A 13,823-nucleotide genomic window follows, 5' to 3' on the forward strand; every position below is an offset into this window, starting at 1 on the left:
TGTGCAGTTGGCGCCACTCGCCTAGGAGGATCGTGTCTTCTACTTTCTATTCGGTTCGTTCTCATCTCCTCTCCCACTGGGCCGGACGGTTGTGACCCATTTCTCCCTTTATTTGTAGGGGGTCCGAATTTCTGTTCCCTCTTTTTCCGTCGAATTGTCGTTTGAACTTCAGCATTCAACGATCCAAAGGGGCCCGTAGGATCGCCTAGGACCGAATCAGACGGCACGAGTTCTCCCCTCAAACAGCTCTCCCTGCACCATGTTTCGAGGGACCAAAAAGCCCCTTCTTGGGTCCCTTCGAGCTTCGAGGCACTTTGCGACGTTCGCGGTCTCCTTCATGGTCTTCACGGTCAGAGACGCTGCCGGAGGAGGGGCGGGAGGGGGGGCGCAGGGCTAACATATTTGGACAGGACGTCTTCATCTACGCCATGCTCGTGCCGCTCTCACCCTTTTTCCTGACCACACGGCTGGGAGTGCCCGAAAATGACATTTCGTTCTGGTCCACCGTGCTCCTGGCGGCCTACGCCGGTGTCCTGCTCCTGGTCGCTCCCTTGTCCGGCATCTTGAGTGACCGCTTTCGAACTCGCCTGGGTCCCCTGCGACTCGCCATGCTGGTGCTGGCGGCGGCGATCGTCATGATCGCAACCGCCAAGTCTCTCGCCGTCCTGGTGGTGGGCCGGCTCGCACAGGGCTTTGCCGCCTCCATCATCTGGGTCGTCGGGCCGGCCCTGCTGGTCGAAGGGTCGTCGGGCCACGAGGCCGGCCGGGATATGGGCTACGTTTCCCTGGCTTGTGGCGCCGGACTACTCTCGCCGCTCTTTTCCGGGCCCCTCTACCACCGTGCGGGATATCTATCGGTCTTTGCCGTGGCGTTCGCATTGATCGGATGTGGCCTCATTGTCTGTCTCAGCCTGATCGACCGAGGCGCCCCGTCCCATTCGGACCTCGCCAGCAGCGCCGGCGGTAGCTCGGACCCGGACGTGGAACGAACGGCCGCGACCCCGACCGACGAGCACGAGCCACTGCGGTGGAGATCTCTGTCGGTGTGCACCGTCCTCTACGCCGTGGTGATGGGAAATGCCGTCTCGTTCGTGTGTGACATCATTGTGCCGGTCTACACCGTGCGGTTGTTCGGTTGGAACAGCTTGGGGACAGGCCTCGTGATGATCGCCCTTCGCGGTCCGACGATTTTACTGGGGCCCGGTGTGGGTGAGTTGGCCTCTCCTCTCATCGTGGTCGCGACGAACTAACCTGTCCCTCCAGGAAAGTTCTGTGATCGCTACGGTGCCCGGTGGCCCACGTCCATCGGGCTCGGGTGTTGCTGTGTGGGACTCATCTCGTGCCGTCTGGTCCAAAGGGGGCAGATGGGAGACAAAGTGGGACTGGTAGCCCTCTTGGCCCTGATTGGATGCGGCTTTTGCATAGCGGACACCGCGGTCATGGCGTTCTTCGCCAACAAGCGTGCCTCGGCGCTGGACTTTGCAATCTACAACATTTTCGTCATGGTGCCCGGCGTTGTGGGGCCCTTTGCCTTGGGGGACTACAAGAATCGAGGTGGATGGTCACAGGTGACCACTCTCCTGGGAGTGGGTTGCGGCATTGGCCTCATCCTGTGCGGGTTCTGTGGCGATTCGGCACCGGCGAAGCCTGCGCCAGACCCGGTCGACCCACCTGCGCCTGTTCGGGTACCGGGGCAAGGGATAGAAGATCAAGGCAGGAATTCAGTCTGACTGGATGATCGAGAAGGGTGGCCAGAGTGTCAACGGCTTTGTCGGGGCTTCGATGATTCAAAAAGCGATGCGTTTCCCGTTAGAAAAGGATTATTTCACGAGCTTTTTTTGTCACGGACCATCGTGACTACATCAGCTGAAGCTTCTCCCCGGTGTGCGTGATAGTTATCCCATCCACGTAGGGATGATATGCATCCAACTGCCGCTCTTGCACCGCTTGTGCAGCTGTAGTCCACCCTACTACTGGACCTGCGTCTCAAACATCGTTGCAATAACCACGGTAAGTCTCTTGCAGAGGAGTAGGTACCGTCCGTCTCGAAACCGGCTTCCCCTTTAGAACATATCAAGTCTTTCTCCAATGGAAAAACTAAGGACTGGAGCAGCCGCCTTTCCTAAAGAGACATAGCTTTGCGCACATGAACAGCCAATTATCGATAGGTAATATTGAGCTGTCGATATCCAATTACGTGGGCTTGTTCAAATAAATTCAGTCATGAAAGCCTTCAATACAATCCCATACCGTATTCAACGAGTGGTCTAAGGGCGGCACGGACTGGGTCACTTACTCGTACCATCGACAGGATGCAGCGCCACGTCACTCAGACCATCGGAAATAATGCAGTTAGAAGCAGGATAGAATATCGCAGGTGCAAGATCGAAGCCGTCACCATGACAGCTTTCCATCCTCGAACAGATTGACAGTTCATTCCAAACGTCAATGAGTCGATTAAGCTGCTTCTCCCACCCTCGAGACTCGAGGGCTGAAACGAAAAGGCTCGAGCTCCCTGTCTTGGCATAAGCACAAACAGTCACGTGGTATAGAACTGCAAGCAGCCGAGCGTGATAAAATTGTGCAACAACGCGCGTCGCGTCAAACTGGGAGAATATTTTTCTACCACTTACAGTATGTTCCTCCCGCACCACACCTCTATTACTCATCTCGAAATTCAAATCCAGATGCAGTAGACTAATCTCATTGCCGTCCGCGCATCAACACTGGCAGATCTACTACTTTAAATATCTGCAGTCCTATCAGCCACAACCTATCAACATCAGTGGTAAATCCTACCTCTTGTGCACCCAATACGCGAAGGAGGGTGCTCGGAGCGGACAGGTTCCCAGAGAGCGTGCCGATGGCTGACACAGCCGTAGTATCAGACTCTTCTGGAGTCGATGTATCGGGGCAAACCACTTACACAAACAACACTACAGGTCGCAACTTGATTACCAAGGCCCCAAACCCATTCCAGGCACAATACGACGAGCTCGAACGAGAAGAACTTGCCAATTCACGAGAAAGTGCAGAGACCTTGGAGAATATAAAGTCTGTAGTCAGATGGTTCGAAGCGCAGTTTGAGCGTGAGTCGATTACAGAAGGAGAAAAGGCTGGACACGCGCAATGGGAAAGACTTGTGGATCTACACGAGAAACGCAAAATTGTGGAAATGAAACATCAGGAGCACCGGGCAAGGCGATTGAAACTCGACGCCGATACCAAGGAATTCAGCTCCATGGTTAGCTCAGCAACTCACGTACTTACAGACGAGGGTCCAAAGACCGCCGCAGGCAGCTCTATACTCCCGTAGGAAGCTCATCTACCCTCGTCCAAATATCCTCACAGATTCGTGATCGTGGGAGATTGAGAAAGCAAGGACCTCGCGGTCCAGCTCCGGTTCGCAGGTAACCATTCGAAACAATATGACAATCACTCTCATTGCAAGCGTCCTACACTGCCGATCTGCCACGTCCAGCGCGGCGGCACCACACTCGATCTCACTGGCGAAGAAGGGGAAGTAGAGGTAGTAAGTGGCCATAAAGTAGGACGGTTCAGTGAGATCACCCACGAACGGCTGCAATTTCTGACACTGCTTCTCCGTGAACGCCTCACGACGGAATCCAACGGCGTAGTCTGGTTGGGGTCGAGTCTGAGTCAGTGCGATGCTGTTGTTCCTCCCTCGTTAACGCTCTCCATCAGACACGCCAGCTCGCTTGCGCCGTAAGTTGTCAAGATCTCTGCAGAGGGAATAAGTAGCTGCGAAATGTCGCGGATGACTTGGGTTTCGTTCCTATCTCTGAGTTTGCGGCAAGTTGCTTCGAAGATGTCGTCTCGAAATAGCGATTCCTGAGGTACTTGCTGCTGTTGCTTGAGAAGCTTGCGAACAAGCTCCTTGCTTCTTTCACTTATACCAAGCTCATGACTGCCTATGGAGCTACCTTTGGTAGCAAGTAGAATACTGTAGCAAGCGTCTTGTTACGGCAAGCTCTTCGCCTTGCGGGATTTCTGATCACTTAGAGTGGTAGAACTCTGATCGGACAGCTCGTTATCGGACCGCTTGCGTCGTAGAGAACCTGTCGACTTCTTGTGGGCCAGCAAACGGTCCATCACGGAAGGGGTGCCCATCGACTTCTTTGACCAGAGTTCTGGTGGCCAACTATTCCGAGTGTACCCAATATTAAATTAGATCGATGTGTTGGATGTTCAGCGACTCGTCTTGGGATAACCTAGAACGGATTGCCCGGCGACGTTTTAGATTGTCGCGATCATGACCTTCTCTTGCGCGTTTCTACCCTCTCGGTGAAGGTGTTGCAGAGTTTTGAACTGCGTCGCCTGCGGAGGCTCGTGACCCGAAATGGGGTAATTGTCTCTTGCGACTCCCAGCGGATTGTTGGTCTCGGAGTAGAGCTTCGTCTGGCTGCAGTAGACGGTTCAGACGCGGGTTTCGACCTGGAGTTGGAGGTACAGGAAGTTCTCGCAATTATACTAGCTACATTTTCGTTAACCATCAATCCACACCTTTAGCAGCAGAGGTCCAGGGATGAACACACCACGTTCTTGACGTCTGTTTGACGAAGCCCCTGGCAGTTGTCCGGTGCTTGGCCATCTTCAGACCAACGGATGCTATTCTAAACCTTTGCGAGTTGAGAAGGTAAGATACAATCTTAGCCTGAACGCTGAAAGGGCAGAAAAAGAGATGCGATCTCGAGGTGTTTTCTATTTCTTGCTTAATGTGTTTAGCATTCGAAAGAACCGATATAGCTCTAGCAACCCACTCTTCCCCGGAGTAAGGCTACGGCTTGTTGATCTTCCGAAAATCGGCAGGTTAAATTACTTTTGCTTGGTGGCAGCCTGCCAAGAACGTCCATTCAGTACTTCCATGCACTACTTCCATGCATTTCTCTTCAATCTTGGCAGCAGCTGTAATTTTACCGCTGATGACACCGACTCCAATACTTGTTCGGTATCAGTACCGTATCTGATGGCTTTGGTAAGCACCTTTCGAATTCCAGTACACAAGGCTATAGCACGGCCAGCGATCAACATCATCGAAAACATGGGCTTGTCGATCGAACAGGATAAATCGTATGCAAATTAGGTCACAAGAAGGTCTTCCGGGTAAGTTAGGGCCAATGCTCAGGCGCCACAGCGATCGAGAACGAAGATCAGCCGCTAATGCAGGAACCAATGCACCCTGCGGCATAAGCAGCCCATGCGCCACACCTCAGGTAATTTTTGACTGTGCAGGTCCGGCAGGGTCTTGGAACGAGCTACGAATGATGTTCAGCAATTGAAGACCCTGCTTCTTATGATGTTGTTGAGCTGTCGCAGCTGTAAGTCATTGTATCGGGGATTTTTTCTGTTCATGGGTATTTTCGTGGTGGGACGGGCTACGTTAGAGTTCCGCCGGAAATTGGCGAAAAGGCGGGTCGCCCCGTAGTGCTCCGCAGAGTTATCTCGAGATACTGTCGTTGAAGTGTCTGCGCTAGCACCAGTGCGATAGACGTCGCCTAGTCTTGTGCAGAACAGAGCTATACCCAATGGCGCCAATCCTGTAGCCTCACACTACGCTTTCAGACCGCTCTCAGCCAGGCCATGCTTATAATTGGGCAACTCAAATCTTCTTCCACGCCCTTACTTGGCGACGACTGCCGGGTTCTCTCGGTAGTCGCCATCGGCCCACGTGATTGCCAAGCTAGTCTCTACTTTTGGGTGCGGGGAGTCTAAAACTACCCCAGCCACCCCGACATGGACATCATCTTGACTACAAAAGGGAACACTGGCGGCATGGAATCATCTCATTCTGTCACTGAGACTATCGCTCTTCGCATTCCTGGTGACGGATCTGACGCCGAGCTGGTCTCGGTCAGCATTAAACCTAGACCAGACGATGATGGGAATGCAGATTTCTTCGATGACGTCCCTGATCTCAGCCCATGGCTAGGGAGTGCATTTACACAACGTCGTGTATCTGATTTCTACGTCAGAAACACTGAAGAATCAGACCCGCAATTTCCAGCATTCCTCAGAGATAATGACACGGAACTTCACGGAAAATACGTCATGTACTACACGATCCTCCCTTCGCTCCCAATCAATAAACGCTGTGTGAAATATATCGGGTTCGAGCCTCAGGAAGATCGACTGTTCTGGAGAGGTGACCTATTCGTTGTTCGATATAAAGGGGAGCTGGGTATGGAACACGAATATTTGGATGTACCCTTGAGGCTTGAACGAATCATCGAGGATAGTATAAAAAGTGCATACCAGCGGCGTGCGCTAGAAAATGTAGTTGAGTTTGATAGAAAGGTCTACGACGGGATGCAGAAAATGGTGAGTACCATATTGTCGCTGTCGATAACTCCAACCGACAAAGTTCTGGGTTAGAAACATCCGTGGGATGAAGCCGTTGAGACTGGAGCTCTCGCACGCTTTCAAACTGGGCAACCTATGAGCGATGGCGATGTCCGTGTGATGGGACCGATATTACGTAGTTTGGGGTTGGCCAGCGACAAATAGTCCACTATGCACCAACGGGCATAATTCGAAAGGGGACCTGAGATGGATGTTAAACTTATAGCCTTGCTTTTCTTGACAACAAATGCTGAGCTTTACAGAGGAGATGACATCAGTCACTTTGCGAGTGCAGATACATAAAGGTTAAAGTACAGCACAGTGCACTTACACTGGCGGTTAGGGGCTCACGTACCAGAATCTTCTTCTCAGGCTGAAGGTGGACGTTGCGTAAGAACTAATATGCGCGAACCTGGCCGTTCCACCAACCGTGTAATCTCAGATCGACGAGCTGTCCTAATCTAGTAGAGCCGTCGGCCCTTATGTCGTGTTCGTCGAGGTCCTCCAGAATCCTATCTATGTAACGGCCAGCTGCACTCATATGAAGTATATGCGCAATGGCGCTGTGAACAGCAAGTAATCGCGGAGAGGGGGGATCAATTGTTCTAGTGCTGGTGACAAAAAGCGTCCTTTTGACGGGAAATATTGGTGGCCGTAAAATATCCGAGGTTGTCGAATCGATCAGGTATGTATGCTCTTCACCACCTGAAGGCTCAAAATAAATTTCAAAATTGCCGAAAAGTTGATGAAGATCATGGGTCAAGGTGATAGCATTGCGTGAGCGATCGATGTCAGTACTCTCAATCAAATGTGCTACACCGTCGTCGAACATGTTTAATATTGCGAGGGCGGTTTGCTTCGATTCAGCCTAATACGAGAATAAGTCATAGACTGAGGAAGGTATTTTGGCCATTGATAGATAAGGTGACGCACCAGTTCTTGCATTCCGGTTCCGATACTCATCAACGAGTGAGGGATGATATGCGCGACCTCCAGTGGTGCAAATATTCCCATTTCATCTTTCAAGAACTTCCCGTCGTCGTCCTGCGCTGCCTCTTTACCATCACGGTCAACCCGTGCTTTTGCTTCCACGTAGTCGAATATACGTGATATCACACACCGATACCGATCACGGACCAGACATTCTCTTCTCAACTTTGCCACTCGCTGGGTAGTGCCCGTACGTGATGATGTATTCTGGAGTTCTGACAGTGCAGCAGGAGAAGGCTGAGGAGTCTTTCTTGTCGAAGCTTTCACTACACAGCCGAAATTTTAGTAAATGGTCATCAGCACGAATGCTAAACATCCATCTTACAAGGCAGGAAGAATTTCTCGACCAAGAGGTCTGCAAACGAGTTTAAGAGCGCGTGACAATCACGGGCGCGGGAGATTTCCCACTTCGACAGTTCGATAGGAATATGTATGTGCCGAAAGAAGAAACGAAGGAAATTATCTCTCGATGCTTCTGAGCGTGAATACTCAAAAGTAAGGTGAACGAGTGTGACTGGCTTAAAGGCAGTTTTATTGTCCTGCTGAAGAGGTTCGCAAACTTTGATAATATCGTGGAAAATTTGTGTTGCTTCATCTCGTTTTTCAACACTTAGGCGTTGTGTGTGTGCAAAAAAGTCTATTACTCCTTCAAGCGATGTTGGATGGCGACTATGAGACGAAGTTGACATCTTTGGCCGGGAAGTCTGAAGGTTCCTGCGCGTTCGAGATCAGATACTGGGATTTCCTCATTTGGTCTGGGCAACTCTGAGGAGGACTTTGCGCCAAGGCATATCACGTGGAAAAGTCTAGCCAAGTGTCACTTAGTTAGTTCCTGAAGGGTAGGGAAGGGAAGGTCAAGCGAGGGCCAATGTGGGTGCGGGCCGTTTTGCCCCACAGATCATCTAGAAGTGCTGTTCTCTCAACACCGTCCGCCAGCACGGTGTCGCTACATTTCAGCAGATGTTGGCGGACGCAGGAACAGAAACACATAGCCTCATCCTCATGGCGCCGAACCTAGCCGCCTCACAGCACGGTCTCAGCCAGGCTATGCTTGCAGTTGGACGACTCAAACCCCGTGAAATCGCTGAAAGAGTTGAAGCTCTGAAGTGAGTGTACAAGTGTGATACACCTAGGAACTATCTATGAGGGCAGGAAGGTGATTTATAGGCGTAGTCAGTGCACCAGGGTACTGGCTAGTGCAGCAACTGCCTGGTAGGCAGTTGCCACTAGCAGTGTTGCCTATAGTGAGCATCACGTGACCTAGGATCCAACTGAAAGTATTCCGTGCACTACCCGAACCGTCGAGACGCACCGCGCTAACCGTCGTCGATTTGGCACCACTACTGCACCCCGCAATCGTGGCGGACGTCGACGATCGATTACCCCTTACATGCGCGAACTCCTCGATGAGCAGAATGATCTATACCTTGATGAGATAGCTGATTTCTTACTAGTAGAGTACGAAAATCCGGTTCACTTCCAACTATCAGCAGGGCTTTGAAGTTAAGTGGCCTATCCAAGAAAGTCCCACGTCGAAGAGCCGGTGAACAATGCCAAGATCTAAGAGATGCCTACCAATACAAGCTCCGTGGGATTACGACAATTTTAAAATTTAGACGGCGATCTAGATTGCCGCCTACTTGTATATGAATTAAATATTGGCTACCCTATTGATATTTGTGGCCAATGAATCCCCTCTACGATGGAGGCCCAGCAGCTCGTAGATCGAATGAAACCATGAAGAGTAGTTGGAGAAATGTGAATGTGGCTACATAAAATCAAGATTTAGCCACGGACAAGTCGAGCGTAATCTATTGCTGCGCTAAATAATTAAACCCGCCATCCTCTTTGAGACAAGCGAAAGTTTCCCAGTACCATTACTTACAGCAAACGTTGTAACAAAACTTTCTGCTGATTGGTAGCCCACTCGAGGGAGGCTTATCTATACATAGCTAGCTTAAACTCAGTGGGAGTTAAAAGTAGTCCCTAATAATTTGGAGTGTGTCCGGAATGCGAAGGGGGAATGCGAAGGAAAGACTTGGATAGTATGGCAGCAGCACCAGGAGTACCATCGAGAGTAACATCAAACCGTTTTGCGCCTTTATCATCGCCAAAGTCATCAACAACAAGCAGCCGAGGCAACTCACGGACGCGTTCTGACGCGTCTCCGCGACCGCGAAGCGCGTCACCAACAACATCTCAATCTACAGAATACTACGGCATCGTGGAACGCCTCGAAACTTATCCCTCAACATGGGCACACACAAAGCTACCTCCACAGCAGCTCGCAACTTGTGGCTTTTCGTATAAGGAAAGTAGGCATGACACCTGCATCTGCCACGTTTGCGGCGAGGCCTTGAGAGTACGAAGGGCGGTGACCACCGAAGAATGGACTAATGAAGAGGTCCTCTCCATTCACGCAGAGGACTGTGTCCTCGCAGATATAATATACGACCTGATCTACAACGCCAGTTACATTTACACAGTACCCAGTCCCTCCCGCCCGCAGATGCCAGAGGTAATGCCACCTACATCGTCATGTACGAGCCCGCCCGGAGAACTACCGTCAACAAAACCTACTGCTGCCACTCCCATTCTTTCCACCTGCACTGAAAATCCCGCCCAAAAGCCGACCTCCTCGCCTCCCTCCCCCTCTCCTAGCCGCCTCTCCTACGCAAACCATCGTATCGCGCCAATGCCCGATATCACCATCTACGCCATCAAAGCCTCGTCAACCTTACGCCGCGACATCACCGACGCCGACAACGAAAGCTACAACGACCTCCTCCCAACGTAAATCTTCGCATGCAGCTTTCCATACCGTAACCGATCCGATCACGCCAACATGTACGTCTACACGACGCCGCCCAACACCCTCATCATCGCCCGTTCTCTCGATACACGACCTCGAGCGCCGCTTCCGCCACACCAGCTTCCCTCACAGACTCGGACCGAATCAGACGGTCAAGCAGCAACCTAGCACGATTCTTCCACAGCTACTCTACACAATAGCCAACCTCCTGGAGAGCTGCATCTCCAGCAACCATCAAAACACTTATCAACATTACCGACCCGCGATATTTAATTTCGATACCGTACAAAGAGGCCCGTGTTAGCCGTGCAGTATAGTGCAGGATGAAATTCCGGCTACGATCTTATGGAAAAGCGAGGGTAACCAAGACCGTGGTCAGATTACGCAGGGGCAAGGGGGAGAATTGGAAATGGGATATCGAATTGCAGTAAAAGCAGATGCGAGTCTGAGTCGTGACATACGCTTGGTGGAGGGGGCTGGTAAGTAAAGGTAGGTAGTGTGCTTGGTGTGGGCTGTCGAATGAGTGCATGAACCCAAAACGACAGAAGGAAACTTAATTAGAGGATCTAGCTAGTAGTGGGGCTACATAGACATCTGTTCTGCACAGCCAATGGAATAAACTACAACTACAACTACTACAACTACGGAATGCGAAGGCGCAATTGAAAACGCCTGTACAATCATCTCTACGTTACTTCGCGACCTTTGAAGGACGCCTACGGGATAAAATCGATCACTTTTCTCACTCTGGACTCCTTTTGGAGTGTAGAGACCCTTTGACTGGGGAAGTCACCGACAGGGCCATACTTGAGTACCTTCACGATGAGGTCAGAAATGGCGAACTTGTGCGTGTAATTGGTAAGCCCTTACCCGTCTTCTCCGTCGTGCCAACTAACTAGGCGTGCCACAAGACAGTAGCTTGTTCGGATGTTAGATCATGGCTAAATTACCTGTGTAACTCTAGACTTTACGAAGGTCGATCCCTCTATTTCAACATATCCGCCGCCTGAATGGGACAAGAGATTGTACGAAACCTTCAAGTGGAAAGAATACGTCTGGACCAAGCAACTCATAGGCGACGACTTGCCAAAAGAATATACTTTGAGAGACTGGGAACGCTTGGTGCAGAAACAGGTGAAAAATCAGCCTCCATACGACGTGCGTGAATATGTTTGTCATGACTTACAGGAAGGTATCCGAAGGGATATTGGGCTTCGAGTTCCACCAGACACCATCCGTACAACACTCTTCAGGAAATTCGGACGTCCAATAGTGGGAACATTGATCAAATCGTCGAACGCATCAGCACCAGAAGAGTATTCGCTCGGGACGACCGACATCCCTGTCCCGGAATTCACCACCACACCTGATCCGCTTTTCAAACCGTTTGCAAACACAAGACCATCTCTGTTCGATGACCCTAGGTATGTCACATTCTCCTTTGCCCTCGGTTCCCCTATCTTTGACTTGAAAATTTTCGGGCATCCGCTTAATTGATACTTGCAATCAGGTTCAAACTCACGCCCACTAGCATTTTTTCTCCAGACTATCCTCACCCTGAGCATTTCAAGGATGCATGGCAAACTGGGCTTCAGCGTGCAAACATCAAATCGCCTGGCGACTTGGTTGTCGCCGTCGGTACGATGTATGCAGGTGCAGCGCTGAGTGCTATGACAAGTGGCGCCGTATCACTTGCGCCTGGAGCCGGAGGAGGGATTACGTTGGCAATAAACCTGTGCAATCCAGTTGGACAGGCTGGACTAGCTGGGATTGCGGTCGTAGCTGGATGCTCGGCATTATATCAGCGGCGTCAAAATCGGTGAGCTCCTCAGAAAGCGATGGAGTTTAGAGTCGCCACACTGACACTGGAGCAGACTGCGGCGAGAAGCCGCCTTGCACGTCCAGCGGATGATAGATAACATGGAACCGGCGCGTCTTCCGCAATGCAAAGGTCAGATTTGGATTTTCGTGGCCGATGAACACGGCACGATCACCATCTTTCAGGGCTACTCGGCGCCTCCCATTTCCGTGGCTGGTGAACATGGCACAACCACTATTCCCCTGGAGCATGTTTTCCAACCGCACCAGACTCCTTGAGAGCAATGTCTGGTCACCTGGCCATCCTCCGAAAAGTTCTCATGATTTTCCATAAAACGACTGGATGACCCCTCTTTTGTCTGGACGTTCTCTAACTGTAGTGCACGAGATACAGAAAGTCACGGTTGATATGGACAGCGTTTAGTAATATCGATCTCTATCTACTTCCAGGGCGGATGGGAATGGGCACGCCAGTCAAGACCCAGAGTTTGAAAATTCATCAATTTTTTCCTTCGACATCGGAAGTTGGGGTTCGATCTTCAGCCTCTCAGTCTGACAGCGGCAAAGCCTCTCGGAGTCCTTGTAAAGAGGTGAAGGTAGCGTCCTCCACCGTCTCATTCGCATTGTTTCGGAGTCGTTGAACTATGCTCACAAACCGAGTGTACGCAGTCCGTTCCTGCCAGTCGTCAGATAGTGCACAGTAATATGCTTACCGACAAAACTGCAACTTACTTCATCGCTTTTCTTTTCGGCGGCCTCGGCCCAAAGCTGCTTCATTTCGGGGGTCGCATTATCCGCTAGAAACACTCCTTTGAATCTGTCATCAAGGTGAGGATCTAGTCTTCCGCTGGAGAGCAGACAGGGAGGGTTGCGGCTGGCTGCCCAAACGGCGTCGCGAAGCTTATACTCTCCATTCCCCACAATGACCCGTCCTGCCAGAAGGTTAACAGCTTGCAGAATATTGAACCTGATGATAGCTTGGCGTAGCTGAGCAACCTCAGGACCTAACCCTTCTGCAAACTTCAAGGCGTACATCGGATGTAAACCGTTGACAACGAGGACCTGCTTCACATTTCGAAGTTTGTGAAGAGAGATTCGCCCGCTAGCTTGAATGGAAGATGACATGCGTCGCGCAAATCCATGAAGAACAGATGCGGTGGCAGTTTGGCACACAACGAGGACGTCAGGTTGCAGAATCTCGACCATTTCTTCGGTGGCATCATAGGACAAGGAATCATTTTCTGCTCGCACCGAGTCTAAGATGTCTGAATTGCGGAGCCGAGAGCTGCGAAATGATCTCATGTCCACAATACAGGTGTTTTCCCAGTTCCGTGTTCCACTGGCTTCTAGAAGCTGTCGGCTGAGAAATTCAATGGTAGGAGGAAGACCTCCTAGTTCTGTGTGATCCATCACATCTTCATAGTCTGCGGGCTCCTGTGTGAGTATCGCAAGGTCACGGTGTCCCTTGGCAAGCCCAAGTGCATTGCATCGTGCCACTTTAGTGGCTTTGAGGTTCATGGCAAGCCCTTTTAGGGCAGTACAGTGTCCATCAAAAGATCTCAGCAGTGGGTTTGTACGCCAGTCTGAGGTTCTGTAGGTTCGGTTCGAGATCATCCAGGTTTGACCAGTCGAAATTGATATTTTCTACTTGCTTCTTCGTGATCCATATCGCGTGCTAGATAGTTCGATGTCTCCAGAGCTTCAAAAGGTAAGTTACTTCCATGATTGATGGCAGACGCACTTGCCAAAGTGTAGACGTGGTAGTCACGTGCTTGCACCGTCCGTCCTCTTTGGGTGCCCCCGAGCGCAGTCATCTTCCAAAACACGCACTGCCTTGCAGGCT

At 51.0% G+C, this 13,823-nt stretch overlaps 4 protein-coding genes across 4 annotated transcripts; 2 read left to right on the forward strand and 2 right to left on the reverse strand.

Moving 5' to 3' along the window:
• Positions 1–428: 428 nt before the first annotated feature.
• Positions 429–1,730, forward strand: A1O9_13091 (uncharacterized protein; the record flags this gene model as incomplete). The annotated part of the gene is made up of 2 exons (XM_013397990.1): positions 429–1,209; positions 1,264–1,730. 2 exons carry the CDS (start codon positions 429–431, stop codon positions 1,728–1,730), a joined length of 1,248 nt encoding a protein of 415 aa, XP_013253444.1.
• Positions 1,731–6,757: 5,027 nt separating this feature from the next.
• A1O9_13092 (uncharacterized protein) lies at positions 6,758–8,039 on the reverse strand (the record flags this gene model as incomplete). The annotated part of the gene is made up of 3 exons (XM_013397991.1): positions 6,758–7,228; positions 7,294–7,616; positions 7,676–8,039. 3 exons carry the CDS (start codon positions 8,037–8,039, stop codon positions 6,758–6,760), a joined length of 1,158 nt encoding a protein of 385 aa, XP_013253445.1.
• A 1,358-nt stretch (positions 8,040–9,397) lies between these two features.
• Positions 9,398–12,259, forward strand: A1O9_13093 (uncharacterized protein; the record flags this gene model as incomplete). The annotated part of the gene is made up of 5 exons (XM_013397992.1): positions 9,398–10,143; positions 10,932–11,020; positions 11,127–11,586; positions 11,673–11,981; positions 12,037–12,259. 5 exons carry the CDS (start codon positions 9,398–9,400, stop codon positions 12,257–12,259), a joined length of 1,827 nt encoding a protein of 608 aa, XP_013253446.1.
• Positions 12,260–12,527: 268 nt separating this feature from the next.
• On the reverse strand, positions 12,528–13,498 carry A1O9_13094 (uncharacterized protein; the record flags this gene model as incomplete). Its single annotated transcript, XM_013397993.1, has 2 exons — positions 12,528–12,656; positions 12,713–13,498. The coding sequence occupies 2 exons, from the start codon at positions 13,496–13,498 to the stop codon at positions 12,528–12,530; spliced, it is 915 nt and encodes a 304-aa protein (XP_013253447.1).
• Positions 13,499–13,823: the final 325 nt, after the last annotated feature.

This window comes from Exophiala aquamarina, assembly GCF_000709125.1.
Source record: "Exophiala aquamarina CBS 119918 chromosome Unknown aczIA-supercont1.61, whole genome shotgun sequence".
NCBI classification, from domain to species: domain Eukaryota; kingdom Fungi; phylum Ascomycota; class Eurotiomycetes; order Chaetothyriales; family Herpotrichiellaceae; genus Exophiala; species Exophiala aquamarina.